Source organism: Plectropomus leopardus, chromosome 11 (assembly GCF_008729295.1).
Source record: "Plectropomus leopardus isolate mb chromosome 11, YSFRI_Pleo_2.0, whole genome shotgun sequence".
NCBI lineage: Eukaryota > Metazoa > Chordata > Actinopteri > Perciformes > Serranidae > Plectropomus > Plectropomus leopardus.
In genome coordinates, this window is record NC_056473.1 from 17,338,400 (window position 1) to 17,360,714 (window position 22,315).

The 22,315-nt window shown below is 38.6% G+C and overlaps 1 protein-coding gene and 1 pseudogene across 1 annotated transcript; both read left to right on the forward strand.

Annotated features, from left to right (window-relative positions):
* Positions 1-45: 45 nt before the first annotated feature.
* On the forward strand, positions 46-4,508 carry LOC121950278 (BET1-like protein). The gene is made up of 4 exons (XM_042496222.1): positions 46-76; positions 1,711-1,796; positions 2,098-2,154; positions 2,508-4,508. Exons 1-4 carry the CDS (start codon positions 58-60, stop codon positions 2,673-2,675), a joined length of 330 nt encoding a protein of 109 aa, XP_042352156.1. The 5' UTR covers positions 46-57; the 3' UTR covers positions 2,676-4,508.
* A 1,202-nt stretch (positions 4,509-5,710) lies between these two features.
* On the forward strand, positions 5,711-19,671 carry LOC121950141 (annotated as a pseudogene).
* Positions 19,672-22,315: the final 2,644 nt, after the last annotated feature.

The following is a 22,315-nucleotide window of genomic DNA, read 5'->3' on the forward strand; positions in this document are numbered from 1 at the left end:
CGACTTGGGCTCGTGCATCAGCCCTGAACACAGCTGATCGTGACGTCACTCGTCAACATGGCGGACTGGAATAGAGGTATTTGTTTTTTGACACGTACTCACTTCTTAATATTGAGCCATTATGCGCCTTCAGCAGTACAGAACTAATGTAACAGCCGTGTGAAGGAGTATATAAGCGAAATGATTTATCAGATCAGCGTGTGTTTAATATCTACTTCTGTAGGTACTTCATTTAGAGGGCGAGCACACTGGATCTTAGCTAGCAGGCTAACTAGCTGAGGAGTTTAGCTTTTCAAACATCACACAGTTTTGACTGCTGTGAACGGAAAAGTTCGCGTTAATCTTGCGTTATTTTACGACGCAAATCAGAGATAAGATGATTAATATGTGCTTAATATATGCGCACAGTTACCATTTAACATTCTGAGTTTATAGTAAATTCTGTTATGTTTGTCACTGTCCAATAAAGTTGGCGATAATTGTTCTGTCAACATTTCCTGTAGCTCCTCTAACAGGTGCTGTGTCTCCGTCGATATTTGTGTCCCCTTATCTAAACTCGACTCAAACCCGTTTTTTATGGTTTGATACTTAAAGCATTTGTCACTTTATGGTTTTATTACCAAGTGTGTTTGTTTTTTTATTATTACTTTAGCACTCGTTTTACTTGAAACACTTACATAATGCTATTTTATATTATTTAAATATTTTATTTATATATTTTATTTATCTTTCAGGCCTGTCTGATATATTTATATATTTTGCTTTTTTTTCTCCAGAGGGAGAAAATAAAAGTGTTGTAATGGCCAATTGAGGTACCAGACTTAAACCTAGAACATATGTGTCTGAAACTGAAGATCTAGATTCACCGGTGGCCCCCCAGAATCATGGAGATTAAAAAAACTGTCTGTGTCCCCATGTGCAAAGGCTGGTGTCCTCGCCGCAGTGGCCGTGGGTTTGACTCTGACCTGCGGTCCTTTGCTGCATGTCATCCCCTTTTTTCTCTCCCCATTCACACTTGAGCAGCTTTATCTTGAATAAAGGCTAAAATATTTTTTTAAAAATCTTAAACAAAAGATTGTGTGGAAGAATGTGGAGGAAAGGTTGATGTCTTCATACAGGGAGTTTCCTAAAAGCTGGCATTTCAAACACATTTTTGTGTGTGTTCTTCCACATTAATGGACATAACTTTTTTGTGGATTGAAATGTTATGATGTCTTTATCTGTATCGCTATATTAAGTTAATATCAGTGTCTGGTGTAAATTTCATGTAAATAGCTGAATTGGAAATGTTTACTGACAGAAATGTTGATAAGTTGATTACTTATTTCCCCCACTGAATATATTAACATTAGTTAATGCAAAAGTTAAGTGGCTACAAGTCTCTGCAGGTCATAGACCAATGGTAGAGATCTGCCACACACTTTATTATTTATCCTTCTATAATCCTTTTAAAGTGTCAGACTAACATCAGAGTCAATGATCATGATAGTTAGAATAGAAACTGGTAAAATAAAGTGTTTCAGTTTACTAACTGATTTACATGTTGCAGCAGGCGCAAAACACTGCTTTATTCATTTCATTATCAAATCCGCATTTGTAAAATAATGGTATGGATGTGAAAACGGAACATACTAAGGACTTCACGCAGAAATAGGGTGTCCTCAACAACCACTGTCTCATTTCTAATCCAGTTTGTTTGTGGGTCTCCAGGTCATGGCTCGGTGGACGACATGCTGGATGCTGAAAACAAACGGCTGGCTGATAACCTGGCAACCAAAGTCTCCAGACTGAAATCTGTGAGTCACAACCGACATTTGCTCTCTTCTTCTATAAGTTTCCTGTATACCATATACTGTACACCTGGTACATATTGGGCTATATAAATAAAAATCAAATAAACTTGTAATTCTTGTCTTAGTGGAGAGACAGATTTCTGCGTTCTTTATGTTCTCGTTTCTGTTGTGTAGTTTGCCCCCGAGATAACTTAAAGATTAATTTAATGTCATTATTTAATACTCTTCTAGAAATAATACAATTCTAAATGTAAGACCTGTGTGTTTTTAACTACATTATCTGTGCTGTCTCTAAATCTGACAGCTGGCATACGAAATCGACAGAGAAGCTGATGATCAGAACGAGTATCTGGACGGCATGGTTAGCACACACACACACACACACACACACACACACACACACACTCACTCTCTGAAGCCTTGGGACTTGGCATTTATGTTGATGCCAACTGACACTCTTCACCCACCAAACACAGTTATAGACCAAGTATGGCCCCTAACTGTTAGTTACCCTTTCCCATTGTTTTAAATATAGGCGGTACTGACTATCTCTCCATCCTGAAGTTTCCTGTATAGTATTGGAATTACTTTAAGTCCTGAGGCTGTCCTGTAGGCACCACTAAAAATGTTCAATAAGTCATTTTTAAATGCCGTTTGACTCTGCATCAAATATCTGTTTATATAGTGTTATACCTCTTTCCCTTTTCCTGTCAGGACTCAAACTTCTTAAGTGCAACGGGACTGCTGAGCGGCAGTGTAAAGCGTTTCTCCACCATGGTCCGATCCGGCAGGGACAACCGCCGGATCCTCTGCTACGTCTCTATTGGCTTGGTCATAGTCTTCTTCCTGCTTTACTACATGGTCTCCAGGATTCAACGCTGACAGTAAAACTAAGATCAGCCAGGAGCTGACCCACATTTTATAGGCTAAAATCATCTCTGTGGCTCTCCTGTACAGGAAAAACTTTTTATTCTGCACCAAAGTAAGAAAAAAAACAGGAAGTAGACAGAGAGCTTTTTTTTTTTTTTAAATCGTTGAACTGACCAGCAGGGGGTGCTGGCGAGCTCGCAGGGGAAACTGTGGCAGGCATGGTCATATCAAAGATGGTGGAGTCTATTTAAAAAAAAAAACAAACAAAAAAACATGCCTGGACTTTGTGAATTTTCAACCCTGCACCAAACTTGTCCCTGTGTGCTGCAGCCAGGAAGTCCTAATGTGGGCGAAGAGAAGGTGGAGCCTAAACATAGCTCAGGTGGGAGAGACGCCCACCACAAATAAGCATCTGTGTCTTGGGTCCAGACTATACAACAATCTAAAAGTCTAGTGTTGAGGATTTAGTGGCATGTAGCAGTGAGGTTGCAGAAATGACACATTTCCTTCATGTAGGAGAACTACGGGAGAAAACATGAATGGCCCTATGTAGAGCCAGTGGCCCTTATAGACACCATATGGCCACTGCAAAGTCCCTTCTTCATGGCACATGTTTAACATGTTTACTCAAAACCAAATGACAGTGGCATCATGGCGCTCTAGTATGTTATTTTAGACAGTGTGCTGGCATTGTGGAATCAAAAGAGGCATGACATGTTACACAACAGCATCCGCCTCTAGTGTGACATATAACATACACATTGCCAGCGCTGTATACACAACAACGAAGGCATAACATGTCAATAACAATCACTTACCGTCTCTGGTACATGGTGGCTGATCTCGTTCCTCTGCTCGGAGGATTATGAGCTCCTGAATCTCATTGGGCCTCATTCACCAACCATTCTGCAGAAAAAAATTCCTCTTAAAACCCACTAATGCAGTTTTTACAAAGATTCTGATGTTCACAAATGTTTTTGGTATTTGGGATTTGTTCTTGGATCGGACTCTTATGCACATTTTGTGCTGACATATCTGTGAAGAATGAACTCACGCCTAAAAATTAATCAAACCCTCACTCCCATGCTGTGACACAGACACTGTTTTAGCCTGTTTTTTAGCCCTGTCACTACCTCCCTTGGTGACTTAAAGGCGAGGCAACTCTCTCCTCCCTTTCTGCGATCATACCTTTTACACACAACGGCAAGGCTGTGTTGTGGTGTAATATTCCTGCCTTGAAAGGCGGTTTAAAGGTGGCTTTTGTTTCAGGCGATTACACACTAATGAGAACATAGTTATGAGTATTACACACTGGACCTTTAAAATAAGTTTTTTCTCACCAATCTGACCTATTCTGACCCTGCAGCAAAAGTGACAAAACTACTCAGAATTGTATGTTATTGACGAAAAAACACGAGAGAATGACTCATCGTGAAATCATCGTCAAAGTTTGATTGACGTCAGCTAGCATATTTCATTTTTTCCCATCAGTATGAAACACAAAAGACTTTAAAGGTCTTTGTATCAAAACAGCTTCCCCCAAAAATGTGACAATTCATATATAACTTTCTATAGTGTGGAATTAAGGCACAGCAGCTGAGAGCAGGAAGTGACTCAGCTGTCTGCTGCTGCCGGGTCGTCAGTGCACCAGTCGATGCCACCGTGTGTTGAAGGAATTTTTTTTTCACCTTAAAATTTTGGCAAGCATTTGTGCCAGCTGATAGTTCTTGTTAGCATTTGGTCAATTTTTTTTATTGTGATCAACAGGAGACAAGGCTACAGGCAAATACTCACACAGCATACTGTAACGTGATTTTATTTTATTTTTAAACTTTAAAACATCAAGGTGTTTTGTTGTTTTATTTGACTTGGATGAGCAGTTTTTGTTAATGGTGTGTTTGCAGTAAAGCTTCCCCCGAGTAATTAATATTAAATGTTGGGACCTGTTATGTTTATTACATGGATATATTATGTAAAATATTATTTTCTCTTTTTTATCCCACATTCAGTCTCAGAGTCTGTACAGCAGACCACCACAGAAAGAGTCTGGATGAGATTTAAGAAGGTTAAAAAGATTTTCTTTCTCTATGTTTACATTCCAGCTGTTTGGACTGCAAATTAGCCTCAGCCAACATTTACTATTTTTTATTATTAATACACACGTAATAAATTATTTTTCACTGTGGACCTTTTGGGGGTTAATTGCTGATTGTTGTTTTTTTTTTTTTTTGCATGATTTAAATAGTTTCAAGTCATTACGTATACTAAAATATTTATATTTATTAATTGCACTTTTATAATGTAGTCTACCATTTAAAAAAAATGTAAACTATATTTTAATTTCTATCGTTATGACTCTGGAAGATTATAAAGACTTAATTTTGATAACAAAACAGGAATAGATTATATTTAAATAAAAGCCCCTATAGAACAAATTTCAATAACTACTTTTATCAGATAAATTTATGTAAATCTTTATTTTGAGAGATGGAGATCTAAATGTTGCACCTATAGACATAAAATGACTTTTATTTTTCATGGTTTGACCAAACCAGAAATAAAGACCTGACTGGAAAATACAGTCTTAAAGTTGGCGTTAAAGCATAACAACAACATAAAATCCTACTTTGATACATGATGAGATAATAATAATGAATGGCTAAACAGATAATAGAGGACATATTTGATGACTTTCACTTTTGATACTTAGTGTCTTGAGTGTCTGAGTATTTTGTGTATTAGTGCTTAAGAGAAAAATATGAATATTTCCCTACACACACACACATACATATATATATATTGATTGATGTCTTTGAAAAAAAAAACAAAAACAGCAGTTTAAAAAACATGAATAACAAAAAGAAGAAAAAAATACATTTACGTAATTCTACTCCTTTAATTTCAAATCCAATGGAAAATATATGTAAATAATTTAATTTAAATAATATATATAAAATATATATTATTGTCTAATATATTTATATTAGTATCATGGTCCTGTCCTCCGCTGTGTGTCGCTTCGGAACAGCTCGTGTTTTGTCGGTAAACTCCGGTGCATCTCTTTCCTGAGACTTCATGAAAACAAACACTGGAGTGGAGCGGCCGTTCTCTCACCACTTTAAGCTCCCCCGTCAATTGGATATTTCTCTCACTGTCTTTTGTTCTTTAATTTGACGAATTATCGATAAACGGGTTTTGTGTTTGCGGCTCTCCTCCGGATAGTACCTGGTTCGGCTGCGCTCGGACCACGCTCCGCTCGGTCACATTCGGCTCTTGTCGTACGGCGGAGGAATGGACGAAGCGGACTCGGCCACGAAGGCGCTCGGGCTGGTTGAACCGCCCATCGGCATACCGCCGGTGGAGGTAGTAGTGGGCTCGGATACCGAGTCGGAGGCCGAAGTCACCACGATGGCCGTGATGGCGGAACCGGGAAACATCGACATAGGAGCCGAGTCCCTGCCGAACTCAGACGAGGCCGAGGTGGCATTCGCAGGCAAGCTAGCAGGCCGCTGCTGTGCGGGGTGGCGCTAAAACACAGTGTGGTGAAAAATAATGGCAGTTAGCTTCACTCCGTGTTTTAACGTGGAGAGCACACATGCCTGGTGAAATTAACACTTCTTAAAGGTGATGGTGAATCAGTAAAGATTTTCACATGAAACAACACAATTGTTCAATCAGTTTTCTGTTCATATATCCATAAGTAAAACTACCACAATAGCTTATTTAGTTTGTAGTGTACAGCAACAGTACATACTCGCCAAACTTCGTTCAATTAATGTGAAACTAAAAGATTTGTAGACCTTTGGTGGCATATATCTCACGTAATCACATCGCACATATTCATTTTACTGAATTAGCATGTTTTCCCCAATTCGGCTTGGACTGATATAAAAAAAATCAAATTTATAAATTTGGTTGACACTGCTAACCCACGACAATACCTGAACTGGTGGATCAAGGTTAGCTGTTTGAAGCATAGACTGTATGCTGGAAGTCGATATTTGACTCAGTTAAGGTTTGCATGATGAATTGCATATATCCAAACTGAAGAGATGTGAGAACCCGTAAACCAGTGAAATAAGAGATAAAGGCTATGCATTTCTACGGCTCTCCGGGAATTAAAATGTAAGATAGTGAATCTAGTGTGGTGAGGGAAATTTTTGTGTCAATTCTTCCGCAGGTGCCTAGGCTGGATGAGGGGTCGTAAAACAGCTGTGAATAATACATAGTACAGTATGTTGTAATAATACTACCACTTCTACTAATAATAAGGCAAAACTCACGTCTTTTTAAAGCAATGTTATGTTCTGCATTAGGGTGATGTCTGAAATGTTCACAATGCAGGAGAGTCAACGTGCAACCTGCTGACAGGAACCATTAGCTAAAATGTAAAACTAGAGCTTTCTTACTTAACCTTTTAAAACCTGAGCAAACTGGCTTCATTTCTTTCAAAAACATGGGAAGAGGGAGAGCTGGTCAACAACAGCAAGAAATAAGTAAAAAGTACAAGAAATTTATCTGAAAATTAGTTTAAAACAAAAAACAAAACAAAAAACACCCAAGGCAAAAGAAGATGTGGATAAAGTGCTTAAAAATTATAACAATTCAGCAACATAATTTTAAATATACAATCATGACGATTGTGTAAATATAGTTTTCCCTAGCTTTTTATATTTTTCTTTAGACATTTTTTCCCTAGCTTTTTTCTTCTTTCCATAGCTTTTTAAAAATCATTCTCTAAATCTACCAGTTTCTTGCAAGTTGAGGAACATTTCTTACCAAGTTGTTTATTGCCTTTTTTCCCCTTTTTGAAAGAAATTGCACCATTCACTCAGGGTTTAAAGGCAACTGAACACAGCACAAGAAAAGCGATGCTGCTCCAGGTTTCAAAGTGTTAAATAGACTGTTTCATATATGGTGAATGGAGAAGGTTATCTAGTTCTGGTGATATTTATAATTTCCCATTTTTTTTATTCTATACTGTCAAAATACTGATTTTTAAATTTTATCTTAATATTACAAGAAGCTATAAAAGAGCAGAATTAGTGATACAGAGATGTATGTGATGATAATGAATATTCTCTTCTCGCTGATCAGAGGTGACAGCGGTGGGTGGGGGATGTTCAAGCTGCAGAGGACAACGTTTTCACCACTACGGTTGCCACGTCAGGAAGTCTCCCTGAACACGTGCTGGTAAATAAGCACATTTTGTACATTAATTAGAGTGTTGTATGTAGGAATGAGTCATTTGTACCCTCAAATGAATTTCACGTGTGCATAACTCATCCTGCAGGTGCTGATCTGTCGAATGCTGCTTTAGAGAAGTGGAAACTTTTTTTCCAAATTTAATTTCACTTGTTGATAATGGTGGTGGGGAGTGCTGTCTAAAGTCACTCTGAAGTCTCCCAAAGGTCCACTAGAACCTCCTGCACCATCTGTAACCTCTTATCCAAGTGTTTACACTGTGTGTGTGTGTGTGTGTGTGTGTGTGTGTGTGTGTGTGTGTGTCACAGAGTGGAAGGACAACCCTGCAGCTGGGTGATGGTCTCAGTACCCAGAAGAAGGCCACCTTGATTGTGGTTCATACTGATGGCAGCATCGTGGAAGCTACTGGCCTAAAGTCTGCTGCTGCAATGGCACCAGGTAAGTGTGTGTGTGTGTGTGTGTGTGTGTGTGTGTGTGTGTGTGTGTGCACGTGCGTGCGTGCTGCAGTACTGACAAGGTCCTGCTGTCTTGGAGATGTCCATATTGAACTCAGTTGTGAAAACACAAATGACATTAAGTGGCAGTTGCTTTGGAAGCAGCTCTGTTCTATTTTTCTCTATGAGACTGATCTGTGTCTGTTTGTTTCATCCTCCTGTGGTTCATTCAGGCCCACAGACCCCGCCCACCCCGTTGACCCCGCCTCAGGACAAAGACTCGTGCTCCAAGTACAACTGGGACCCTTCAGTGTACAATAACGAGCTGCCGGTCCGCTGCAGGAACACCAGTGGTGTCCTCTACAAGAACCGACTGGGATCAGGTGATCAACGCGCCTGTGCTGAGCATTGTTTCGCACAGAGGGGGTTAATAGTAAAGCAGGCTTATTTTGTATTTCATAAACAAGGTTTACATAAGAGTGACTGAAGTTATCGTGTCCTCAGAGTTCCTCTGTGACAGTTGGTATTTACTGCTGCACTGTGAACATAAATCAGATTACTCTTCATGTTAAATTTATCACATTTTGAAAAGCTCTAGGCAAATAAATATGTAGAGCTGAAGTGTTTTTCAGTACAAACAAAATGATAAATTCTGATAATTTATTCTGCCTGAAAAACTGCATTTTAGAGACTTAAGTTAACAGTGAATCATCAAACATTTTAATATTAGATCAAACATGTTCAGAATTATCAGCCGGTTTAAGACTGGATTTGTAAACCTCTCACATTACTTGAAAATTTGGGCCAAAATCGGTACCAACCAAGGTCCCAAAACTCCTGTAGTCTGAGTAACACTGTGCTTCAGTATACTCTGTTGTACTGTGCTCTTGAGTAATTTGTGCTGTAGTTTTTCCCACACTGACAGTTGTGTTGGTCTTCAGGGGGTAAAGGTCGCTGCATCAGACACAACCAGCAGTGGTGGTTCACTCCCACAGAGTTTGAAGGTTTGGCGGGAAGAGCAAGCAGCAAAGACTGGAAAAGGAGCATCAGATATGCTGGCCGACCTCTGCTCTGCCTCATACAGGTACTACTTCTACTACCACTAATACTACTTCACTGTATTACTGCTGTGCTTTACTGTGTTACACTTTTTTCAGTTTGCATGCAGAGCGGCTGATTCTGAATGGAAAGCTGTTTGTGGTTTAACTTTTTGTGTGTGTGTGTGTGTGTGTGTGTGTGTGTGTGTGTGTGTGTGTGTGTGTGTAGGAGCGTATCCTGAACCCCCATGCTGCTTCCTGTACCTGTGGAGCCTGCTGTGATGACCTGACAGGAGTGAGTTAGTGGAGCTTGACTTAATATTTCTACTCCACTACATTTTAGTCTACTTTGCAGATTTAAATGATGAATATAAAAATCAACTATTAAATACTGATATATTATAATACACTGAACAATTGAGCAGTGGATAAAATAGTTAGAATGAGCTCCACCTTTTACAGCTGCTACATAAACACAATGAACAGATTAAAGTTGTTGATTTCACTGCTGGAAAGATGGTCTTAAAACTGTCTGGGTGATTCAGGCACTGGTTAGATGGAGGAAAGTTTACCATAGTTCATTTACACACCCGAAATCTAAAATTAGGCTTCCTTTACTTTGATTTGGTGGGTTTATGACTCCTGTTGGGATATCTGGTGTCAGGCATCACTTTGTCTGGCTCCAATTTCTGTGTACATTTTCTTCATTATGACCTCAATCAGTGTCAAACACTTTGGAAACAAAAGATGGACGTTTGCTGTAATTTTATATATCTAATTAAACTAAAGGTTTAATTGATAAAGTGAAGAAATAGCTACATATAACAATTAGTTATGACTAACCTGCTCAGTTCAGTCAGAGGGCAGAACTCAGTTTGTTTTTGTCTGACTCACTTTTTCTCTCTTCAGTGTGCGAAGGATGGAGCGACTGTGGTAGCAGAAAACGTCAGTATGGTAATTCTTTTCCTGTAACTCTGACCTCATTATCTCTACCTGGGATGAAATTTCTGTTATCTGTTTTCTGATTCAGTGAAAAGCACTGAGAGTTGATATTAAATGTCAGGTCAAGTTTTTCTTATTAGTAAGTAATGAAATATTGATTAACATAAAAGTATATTTTCTCAAGTGCTGTACAATCTGTAATATTCATTCATTTTGCAAAATAAGAAAAATACTTCAGCTTAGGTTTGACGTTTTGTACACGTTAACTTAGTCAATTAAAAAAAAGTACATTAGTTTGTGATATCAGAAATGAGCATGTCGGCTGATTCCAGTTTTTTATTTTAAAGCCAAGATCCTGTTTTTTTTCTTTTTTTTTTTTTTTTTTTTTCTATTTGCTAATTTTCAGGTAATTGTCTTTTGTGTTTTATTTTTTAACAAATTTCTGGGTCATCTCCTGCAAAAACACCCATTGAAATATGTCATTTTGCATAACAGGATGTAACACATGTTACACAACTTTTGTTTCTTTTTTACTTCAATAAGTAAGGCAGGTTTATATTTAAGGTTTGGAAAAAAAAAAAACATTTTCATTTCATTGTTGCTGATTTAATTTAATTTAATTTGATTTAAAATAACTTCACTCTGTTGATTTTATCTGTCTCCTTCAGACTGGTCCAGTCCGCCTCTTTGTCCCATACAAGCGAAGGAAGAAGGACAGCGATCCTCCAGTCACCTCCCCAAAAAAGGAAATTCCTGTCACCAAGAACATCACGCTGACCCCGGGGACCACATGTACGTCAGGTGACCTCAGTCTGATGTGTGATCGGAGAAAACAGCTCAGCTTCTGTGTCACTCAGCGGAAGAAGGGAAAAGATAGTTTGTGTTTCAGGTTCAGCAGGTTTATGTCAGATTATTTCAGAGATTCATGTGCTCACAGTCACAGCTCGTTTTAAAAGTTTGAGAATTAAAGGGGATCTATGATGCTTTTCCATTTTTTTTGTATATGAATATAAAATGTTACAATGCCAGATGTTCATATTAAATGCATCCAAACATGAGGAAAAAGTCTTCACACCCACTCCATGCCACAAAAGTTTAATATAGACAACGTTTCAATTCCACGTGGAATTTCGTCAGGTCAGGATGTTTGAAAAATGGAAATCATGCCATGTAAATATAATCAATTCATGCCAACAAGCTGACAAACTCTGTGATGTCGACTGACGTTAATCATTTAAACTGCCCAGGTCGATAATAAACGATTCAATAAAGTGAAATACACTGTGAAATAAAAATATATTATAAAACCATGTATGTCTTCTTCTGTCCTCCACCAACAGTCACGGTGTCCCCGTCAGGACAGTTCACCACCTCCGGTACCTTGACCTTTGACCGCACGCCAACGAGTGACGCCACTGCTGCCGCTGCTGCTGCTGCCATCATCTCTGAAGGCTCAGCGCAGAGCGAGGTGTTTGCCAGCACAGCAGGTACCATCCATCACTGTAATCATTCACACTCCCCATCATCTGAAGTGTGTTTGTGTTTCATCCGCTGTTTCTGAGGGTTACACACGGAATTAAGACCAGAAGTATTAAACAGATCCAGCAAACATCCTTTTTTTTTTTTTACAGAACCATATTGCAATTACCAAAGACAAAAAACTTCTCATTATTATTATTATTATTATTATTATTATTATTATTATTACCGCTATATCTCATAGTTATGAAAAAAATCCTCAGAAATACAACAAAACATATCACATTGGGATTATTTTGATAGATATTGTGATGTGTGTCATTTTTGCATTTCAATTTCACTAAAAAAAAAATGATGATTTTTGCCAAGGTCTGATCTGAGATCTATGATCTGAGGGTGGGGCATCTCAGCAGCACCACGAGGCTTCATTTATAATGGTATATTGTGACACATCTTAAATGTATCGAGAAATTTCAGCTCCTGCAGACGGGATATTTCATTGGCTATAGGGCTGCGCAATTATGACAAAGTTGATAATCACAGTTATTATGATAAATATTGAGATCACTGTTATTTATCACAGTCGTTCCTGTTTTTAGGTTCAAAACATTTTTCATTTCACTTTCAAATTTGAATAAACAGCACAGTTTTCACTGCCATGCTGTGCTGCATTCCTTCAAATACAAGTACAAAGTACAAATCTTTACATCAAAATAAGACCGATCCTTATTCACACTGCATCTCCTAGAGGCATTATATATACACAGGTCTATCAAAACCTTTTACCCAAAGTTAAAATCAACAGTGCACTGCACTGTCATGTAGTGCTACATTTCTGCTAATTAACAAATCTTTCCAGCAAAATCAGATTTAAAATAATCTTTGCATACGATTTGTTCACTCCTGTGACCAAACAGGAAAAAGGAAAGTTTTTCATACCGTTGCAGGGTGCTCACATTGCGACATGACAGCTCTTCAAAAGGGAAGGCTGGCTATTAGTGTAGGGACGTCTTGATTTAATATGCAGACAAGTTTTTTAGGGGCTAAGCATGCATTTTAAGTGACGAGATTACAGTCAGTCATGTTCATTTCATTGTGGGAAGACAAAATCATAATCGCAATTAATATTTTTTAATTTTGTAGCCCTACTTGGCCACAGTGCTGTTTTGATAATAATGGATTAATTGTGCAGACATTCTTTGTGTCCAGACAAAGAATTCATCTTTCTTTGCCTAGTCCCTGACTTTTCAACACCAGCAGTTCATTCTGTGAAAAATCTCAACTGGATGTAAAAACAAACTCAGCTCTGTCCATTTTCAGGATATTTAATATGTACACTTCCTTAATTATCTGTCCCACAATCCCCTGCATTGCCACTGTCTTACAGCCTATCTGTCATCCTATCAGGGGTTAGGGAATCAGTGTAGCTGCTGCATTCTTGTTGGTTGTCATGTTGCTGTAATTAGCTCTCAGGAGAGGGCGGCTCATATGACTGATTTCTGTGTTCGATCGGAACATCTTGCTTAAAGTACCTTCAGAGATTTCCCCCAAATCCTCACTCCTTCTGTCAGCGTTCACTATCACTATATAATATTGTTATTCATTTTTATTCCTGAGGCTGATATTTTAACTTCTAATCAGCTGACAAAAATTCAAACTCCCAATTTCATCCAGAACCCAAACTGTTTTTAACCATCACTGAGACTGTTGTGATTGGCTGGAAGGCTGCTAACACACACACACACACACACACACACACACACTCACACTCGCACACACTCACACAGCAGTAATCCAGCTGTCAGTACTGTCTCTCTGTCCTTCACCCTGAGGTTAATGAAGCACCCTGGGCCTGGGTGTGTGCAGTTTCAGAAAGGATGTGCCTCTGAAAGTAATTTAAATATTCAGGTACAATCGAAAACTAATGTCAGATTTAAATAGCCAATTTTTAAATCAACAAAAGATGAAGAAGCTGTTGGATCTTTTCTTCCTTCAGTTATTTTCATTTTTGGCAGAGGGACAGTAGGGGGCAGTGAAGTCTCTGCTGCTGAATGACGGCAACTGTATGAAGAATCAAAACCAGCAGACAGAATGACAGAAACATGTTATATAGGCTAGTGAATAAACATGACTTATATCCAGGAGAGAAGGACTCCTTGGGTTTTTAAAGGAACAGTCAGGGTACATACAGTGATAAAAAACCTGGAAAAGTAATGGGATTTGCAAATAACAATTTCCATGCCTGGAAAAGTTTTGGAAAACTGAAGATACCCTGAAGTTTTGGAAAAGTCCTGGAATGTTGTTGTACAAACAGGAGCAGCGGAACTTTGAAAATCCAACAATAACTTCTGTTTAACACTTTCTGGCTGCTATAAAAGCTGTGATTTTTGGTGATTTTTTAAAACATGTTTTAATTAAAAATCACCTAAAATTTTGATGAAGGCTCTGTTACGGCAAGGTAACGCAGTGAAACTTTTCTAAATAAAATAAATATAGCACAGGCCACACTCACACTGATATTGATTTTATTTTAGGGGGCTTTAAACTACTCAATGAAGGCTGAGTTTCCTCAGTGCTTAGCTGATTCTATGTATGTGAAGCCCCGGTTTTCTACCCCAAAATAATTTTAATAAACAGTTATGATTGTGACATGGTCACATTATAATATAGGCTTATTGTAGTGGACTTGAACATATTTCTGTCAATAAATCTGTTCTCTCCCAGTGCATGTATACTGGGACAAGGACAGTAGTCCAATTAATCCAATTAAATGGCCTAATCGAGCTATGACTGTAGCTTGCCTAAACTGTGCATGTAAACGTACTGATTGTGACAGTTTTGCAGCAGATAGGTAGGACAGCAAGATCCCAGTATAAGTCAATATTCTCTTAACGCTGAATTTACCTGTGAGAACACACACACAGTTTCCCCAGGACATGTTGAATCAGAGTCTGAGATGGATGTCCAGTTATTTTTGGACTCTCAGAGGAGCTCCGAGCTGTCGGTGACTCCACCACCAGCAGGAATATATTGTGTATGTAGGTCACGAGTGAATGTATGGAGGATGCACAGACACAGTGACCTGGTTGTGCTCAGACCACCTGCTGTTTTAGTTCTTCATGCTTCACTTCAACATTTAACATCTAAAGGACTGGTGTAGAGAAACCTTCACTGGAGACCTGCAGTGTTAATCGTACCTCCTGTGGTTCTGATGGAGAAAGGCTACGTGCGGATCAGGTTTTCTAATGTTTAAGCCAATGTTCATCAGTTTGTATAGATACCTATACCCGCAATAAACATTTAAAGCGATAGTTCAGAATGTTTAAGTTGAGTTGGCCCTCGGTTTGGAGAAGCAGGCTAGAGTCTAACATTGAAGCTAAGCGATCTACTGCTAATATGGGGTCACCAACAAAATGTCTTTTACTATATTACATAAATGAGTCATATTGCAAACACAAATAAAAATGTTTGGTAGCCTACTAGTACAATATAAATAAATCAATAAAATCAGTTGCTTTTTTCTTCCCACAAGAAACATTTTGCTGCAATAAAAATGATTGACGTGAGATGAATCGTCACTTCAATATGAAAACTTTGTTTCCTTTGGGGATATAATTTACGGTTGAAATGGTAATAAATTGCAATATATGTTATTGTAGCATTCAGCATATTGCAAATGATTTAAAATCACAAAAATATTGTATTGTTACTTGAATATTATGGTAATATTGTATGGTGGTTCCCACCCCTGCTCTTCAACCAGTCAATTGTTAGATGGAGGTAAAACCTGCATGTTCCTCTAGCTTATCTAAATTAACCTCAGTGCTCTGAATGCACTCTACCTGGCAGTGTTGTGTGTCCACCAAAGTGTGTTTATTTTCTTAGGCCAGTGTTTTTATGGCTCGTGTCAGTGATCGTCATGGCTGGGCGTTTTCCCACTGTACATCCCATTCTCATGAACGCAACATCTCAAGAACTCTTTTAGGGAATTTCTTTAAATTTGACTCAGAGGTCCACCTGGACTCAACAATTAACTGATTAAAATTTAGTTGTCAAAGGTCAAGGTCACTGTGACTGAAGTTCTCAACAGGCTGGAAAAAAATGACATCCCAAACTAAACCGACACTTGTGAGTTGAAGCCTGAAACCGGCCCATTTGGTATCATCACCTAAAACACTGAGCCCGACCGAGCTCTTTCCCTCAACATGCACTAGTTGGCTTCTCATGCCAGGGACACACCGGCTGTGTGGCAGTTGAAAATGGACCAGCTCAGTGGCTCACCGACTCTCCACATCCCCACCAGAGAATCTCCCTGCTCCAGCCAGGAGGAAGGACAGAGAGCCCGGCTCCTCCTTCTGCCTCTGTGCCTGCAGAGTGAGGAGGAGAGGGAGCTGCTGAAATGTGAGATGATATCAGTCAGCCAATAAATCATTCTATCAGTCTATCAGTCCATTTATAACAACTATATTATATATGAGATTTACATTTCAAAGAAATAATAATTAAGTGCAGTGCCCACTTTGTAATATTATTCATTAAAAAAAAAAAAAAAAAAAAGGATCCATACCCAGCCTGCCCAAACCCATCAGGCTATTGCTGTTACAGAGGCATAAAACCTCGTGTATCAAAAGCACTCTAGCACTCCCAGATGGGAGTTTTCGGACCAGTGTCTTATAGCTGGCAAAAGTATGCCGTGGTGGACACACGGTCTTATGAAAGTCACACCAACGATTGTTTGAGCAGAGAGAATTAGGTGGGACCAGATCTTATTTACCAACCAAACAATCAACCAGAAGAAGTTAGCGCTGCCTTTGAGTCTAGGAAACTGCGATGGACATTTTTTAGAATTTTCCAGCATTTATTAAATAAAACGATTACCAAAAAAACATTGAGAGCTTAAATGACAATGAAAGAAGTCATTAGGTGCATCCCAAATAATGTTTATAGTAGTGTTTTTCTTTACTACAGATGTTCAAGTCTTCAGACAGCTGTAGTTTCTTGGTGTGAAACATTAAACTTTACTTGAGTGTTATGATCTCAGCTCCCCCAGTCTGATACGCCTTAAAGGAAAAACATTAAAAAAAAAAACATGAACTAAAAACACACTGTTTTCTTCTTTCTCAGTGCTGACAGCGTTGCCTGCTCTGGCCATGACCCCTCAGCCAGTTCAGGCCAAGATGGCAGTGGCAGTGACAGCGGCGTCTCCATCAGCGGGGCTGGTGAGCGGCCTGGAGGTGGGGCCCGTAGGGGGCGCGGGGCCGGGGATCAACGAGGGCCAAAAGAACACGTGGCTGTACCTGGAGGAGATGGCCAACACGCTGCTGAGCAACGTCCAGCAGCTGAAGGCTTTGATAGAACAGGCTAAAAACTCTGCTGGGGATACTACAGGGGTCAAAGGTCAGGGAGGTAGGAAGGAGGTGAGAATACACACACACGCACGCACGCACGCACGCACACACACACACACACACACACACTCACACTCCACCACACACACACAAACACACACACACACATTTACACACAGCAGACCATGAAGCACCACCCCAGTTGAAGAACGCTGGGTTTGATTTTTAGAAAATGTAAAGGGAGCGTATTCAGGCAAAAATAAGTAGCCGTCTGTAATATTTACTCTACTATGAGAAACCACAACATTCTGACATGTTTAACTGAGTTGTATCTCCTGTGTTTACACATGTTCATGTGTGTCTCTCTGCAGCAAATGTGTGTGAACTGCGGCCGGGTGGCGATGAGTGAGTGTACAGGCTGTCACAAGGTCAACTACTGCTCCACCTTCTGTCAAAGGAAGGTAAGACTTACCTGAGCCATCCTCTGAAGTACAGCCATGTTTTTTGTTTTGATTGAACCTTTTCTTTTCCTCTAAGAACGCCTCTCTTCAAACCTTCATTTCATCATGGATATATGAAGGTATTTGTGTACAAAAATTCAAGCAAACATCAGGAGTGTCCCACTCCTCTGTTGACGGCTGTTTACAGTCCTGTAGCGTTTTCTCCACCAGCCGCAGTCACCATCTCTCTCAACTCAGCTCCATGTTACATGGTCATTAACATGACCATTAGAGAAACTGCAGTTTTCAGGACTTCCACATTGGCTTCATTTTTTTAGCTTTGAAGCTAGCTAGTTTGCTGTTTGGTGCCAGTAGAGACTGGCCTTTGGTGGAGCATGCTGTGAACTATATCACCTCAATAAAGCATTTTCTTATCTTCGTAATAAAATATATATTTTTGACAATATTGAAAATCATACCGTCAGGATTTCTAAATACGCTGGTTTATCTTAATACCATTCCAAGCCTAGCGACAATCAGAGATACACACAAGTGTGATTCTTAAGTTACAAACAAAAACTTCTATCACAGTCTGATAGGCATTGATTGAAGTCGTATAGAAAACAATATGCTGATGTCAGGAATTAAATAAGCTTTATTTATTTGCCATTAGCAACATTTAGCTGGAGTCTTTACATAATCTGTTGTGTCTTTTAAGTGTGTGTGTGTGTGTGTGTGTGTGTGCGTGCGTGCGAAAAATAGTAATGTTACAGTGTGTAATGTGTAGAAGGCTTGGGCAATATCACAGAATTGTGGTATACCAGCGTATTTATGCCGCAGGTATATTTTTAAGAGTCATCATAAATTCGGGTGCTCCTTTTTCTATCAAACTCATTGTATCTAGTGCACAGCATGCACCACCAGAGCTCTCCAGTCTTTACTGATGGAACAGGCAGCTGAGCTGAAAGACACCGCGACACCTAAACAGATTTATTCTGATCAAACCAGAGCTGATGAGTGTTGAAACAGTGGACTTACTAACTAGATTGTTAACAAAAGTAACCCAGATGGTTTGGATGAGTTTTTTTTGTTTTTATTTCTGTCAATTTTAAATGAATGAAGGAGGCAAAAAGTCTTGTCAGTCTTCCGTGACTGAGAGAAAGCTGAGTTCAAAAGGTGTACAGTTGTATTTCTCTGTTTAATAAAGACAATAGGTGTGGGAACATTACTTTTCTTCACATTTTGTGGGTTTCTATTGTGTATTTATTAGTCTGAAAATTTTTAAGTATGTAGTGCACAGTTAACAACCCCTTTATGAGGTTGACATTTAAAAAGAAACAGAAATATAGACAGTTTGCGAGTAGACTCACAGATCGGCTTGTTTTTCACCGCAGGACTGGAAAGAACATCAGCATACCTGCTGTCAATCATCAGGGGGTGTGGCTGTTCAGGAGGAGGAGCCAATCACAGACATCGACATTGTCAAAGTGAAATGAAGGAGCGACAGTCCAAACACGAGGTCATCAGACAGGAAGTCAGACAGGAAGTCTGGATGGAACTTTTTATTGTTCGGAGTTTATCACTCCGAAAAGATGCTCTCGATCTCTTGAGAAAATTTAAATTTTATATGTGGAGAGAAGTTGAATGCTTTTCCTATTCACTTAAGTACAGTCAAAGGTCATTACCTCTATGATTATGTTTCATAAAGTAAGATCAAAGAGGTTTGGGCTGCAACTAAATTATTTTCAGTATTGATTAATCTGTCACTTTCAACGTTAACTATTCCATGAATGACTTTAATGATGAGTTTTGTTTCTCATCTTTCCTCAGTGACGGTTTTCTCTCTGTTGTTTTATGAAAAAGTATTCTGCTGTCATTTTAACTCTCGATAAACAGTTTAAATCTCCGTCCAGAGACCGTCATGGCTATATAAAGGTCAAGCATATTAATATTTTTTTTTAAAAACAATAGAAATACAATTAAATTAACCCCACCTCACCCTGGACAATACTTAGAGATGAGTTGTCTTTTGTTTGTTAATAATGGTTCCTTTTTTTAGTATTGTTATTATTGTGAGTCATGATGAATTATTGTCTCAATCAAAATATATTCAGATTTTTAAAGGTTGTCTTTGTTATTCTTCCAGCTTAAGTTTTTTTTTCCTGTTTCAGTTAACCCTTTGAAACCTGGAGCAGCATCACTTCTCTTTTGCTGCTGTCAGACGTCTCTCACAAGTACTTAAACCTTTGAATCCTGAGCAAATTGATGTGATTTCCTAAAAAAAAAAAAAAAAAAATATGGAGAAAAGGGCTTAAAGCACCTGGGTAAGAAATTATTAAATTTAGAAAAATATTTTTTAAAAGCTATGGAAAAGTGTGTAGGGATAAAAAGCTAGGGAAAACTATATTTACTGCTTATTACATATTTAAAATTATTTTACAGAACTATAACTTTTAAGCACCTTCTAGGTAATTTCTTTTTTGTTATTTTTTAACTAATTTTATGGTAAATTTCTACGTCAGCATGAAGTTGAGGTTGCCAGTAGAGTAGAGCTGTGTACATGGTTCTGTGAGGGGGCTAAAATTAGGATGTTCACTTGGGTGTTGTGTTTCCATTAATACCAATCAGAGGTGATAAATAACTACTGAAGAGTCATTTGATTCAGGTGTGAATGCTGATTGTACACTTTACCATTGCATTAAAAAGCCACATGTGTTGGGGTGTTGGCAGGTTTTTTGTGCAGGGGGAACAGGGCTCAACATTCTCTTTATCTCTGAAACACTTCGCCTATATTGACTCTTTTTGGATAAGTCTGTCTATTTTTTTGGGCTGCTTTGCCGTGTGGGCAGATGTTGCCGATGCTGGAATAGCTACGTCCTTTGCAGGATTCTCTGCCATTGGATCAGGCTTTCACTGAAGGGATGTGCAGAAACATCTGCGTTTGTACAGCCAACAGGAATGCCCTCTTTCTGAAATTTCTGACAAACTATCAGACCTGTGACATAGTGGGCTAGATTTTTGAAAGCTTGAAGACAGCCAAGAGTTGCAGAAGTCTAGTTTTCTCCCAGTCCTCTTGAATTACAACAGCATTAGCAGTTGAATGGGGAGTCTTGTGATTGGTGCATTTGTTTATGTCCCTTCCAGTGGATTTAAGAGGCAAATTTCCATTTCATTTTAATTAGAAATGCCTCAAAGTCAGAACAGAATTCCTGTGTTTGTGTTTGTATTTATAAGTTTAGGTTTCACATTTTCTGTCGAGTTTTACTAGTGATTAGTGATAGTGATTATGCTACACTTAATCTTACTTTTTTATAATCTGTAATGAAGTTAATATTTCTTTCACTTTTTTACATTAAGTCCCCAAACTCCATCTGCTAAGCAAGATGCAAGATAAATCGTAGCTCTGACAAATACATAAATACACAATAAACCAACACCAATATCACTAACACATGATAAATAAAGCTTTCTTCATTTTTTAGTATCATGAATTGGCTTCTTCACTGATTTATAGAAATTACAAATGACATTTATTGAATCCTGTTTTGAATCAGACTTATTTTTCTTCTGACTGTTCAGGACGTTTGTCAGCAGGATTCAAAAGAGAAAGTCTTCATTCATCTCCTCGTGGTTATTTAATAAGCTGATTTATTAATGAAATAAAGTGTTAAGGAGGTTTTATTTTTACCCAACTCGGATCTTGGAGGTAAAATTCATCATTCCTTCCTGCACACAGAATTCAGTATATTTTGTTTCACATTTGTATTCTTTGCATATTATATGTATATTGAGTTTTCTGTGTTCAGCAGCTGGGGACAGAGTTTAGTTTTGAATATTTTCGACAGTCAGCAGTCAGGTGATCTGTCAGAGTGGCTCCTGATGGATCACCTCAGACATGATGGCATTTAATTCTGCTGCGTCTCGATCCCAGCGGCACTCAGCTGTCTGCTGCTGCTCCCTGATAGTGAAGGACCAGACATTCCCTACATTAAAATCACGCTCACCTGGACTGTAAGTGTAGGAAACTCTAAAGGTCTTTGCAATTTGGGAAGTCTTTAAATAACTATCAGGTGCTCCCATGAGCACTCAAACCAAGTTTGACAAATCAAGAAAGGTATCCTCCAAAGTTTAAGTATATTTTGTATGAAATTCTCACGTACTAAGGACTATTTTGAGGTGCCCTTACTTAACTTGAGTATCTTCGTTTTATTCTACTTTATGCTTCTACTCCACTACATTCAGAGGGAAATATTTGACTTTTTCCTACTGCATTTATTTAAATTTAGTTGTTTTGCAGACTTATTCATACAAAATGTAAATGTAAACTAGAATTACTGCTGTGCTGTTGTACTCCTCCATTCATCAGCCAAGTTGCAGTTACATTTCAAATCTATGTCTGTGAAAACAGGGATGTTTCGCACAAATCTTCCCCCGACAGCACAGATATCTCTACAGTTAGCACAGTTTCAAGGAGGACACCCAAGATTAGTGTCACCAGTTCAATATCTGACCAAAGTCTATGGTGTCACAATGAAGTTGGCCTTTGACATTTTGGAGATAAAATGTTGTCAGTTATATCCTATTAAACATTTGGATGGCATGTCACAATTAGCATATGTATTCTCAGATTATGGCAAAATTATGTTTTGTGAGGTCACAAACGCAACGATCTTAATCATTTTTTGTGAAAACTTTTATTCTGAAAAGATGAATGTCAACATATAAAATCAGTCCTTAATGGTTGTGTGATGAAGACGTGTTGCCGAT

What these genes read in the sequence shown, in the direction of transcription:
- LOC121950278 (XM_042496222.1), top strand. An exon ending in AAGTCTCCAGACTGAAATCT is followed by an intron (nt 1,797 to 2,097) that starts GTGAGTCACAAC and finishes TAAATCTGACAG; the next exon opens with CTGGCATACGAAATCGACAG. An exon ending in ACGAGTATCTGGACGGCATG is followed by an intron (nt 2,155 to 2,507) that starts GTTAGCACACAC and finishes TTTTCCTGTCAG; the next exon opens with GACTCAAACTTCTTAAGTGC.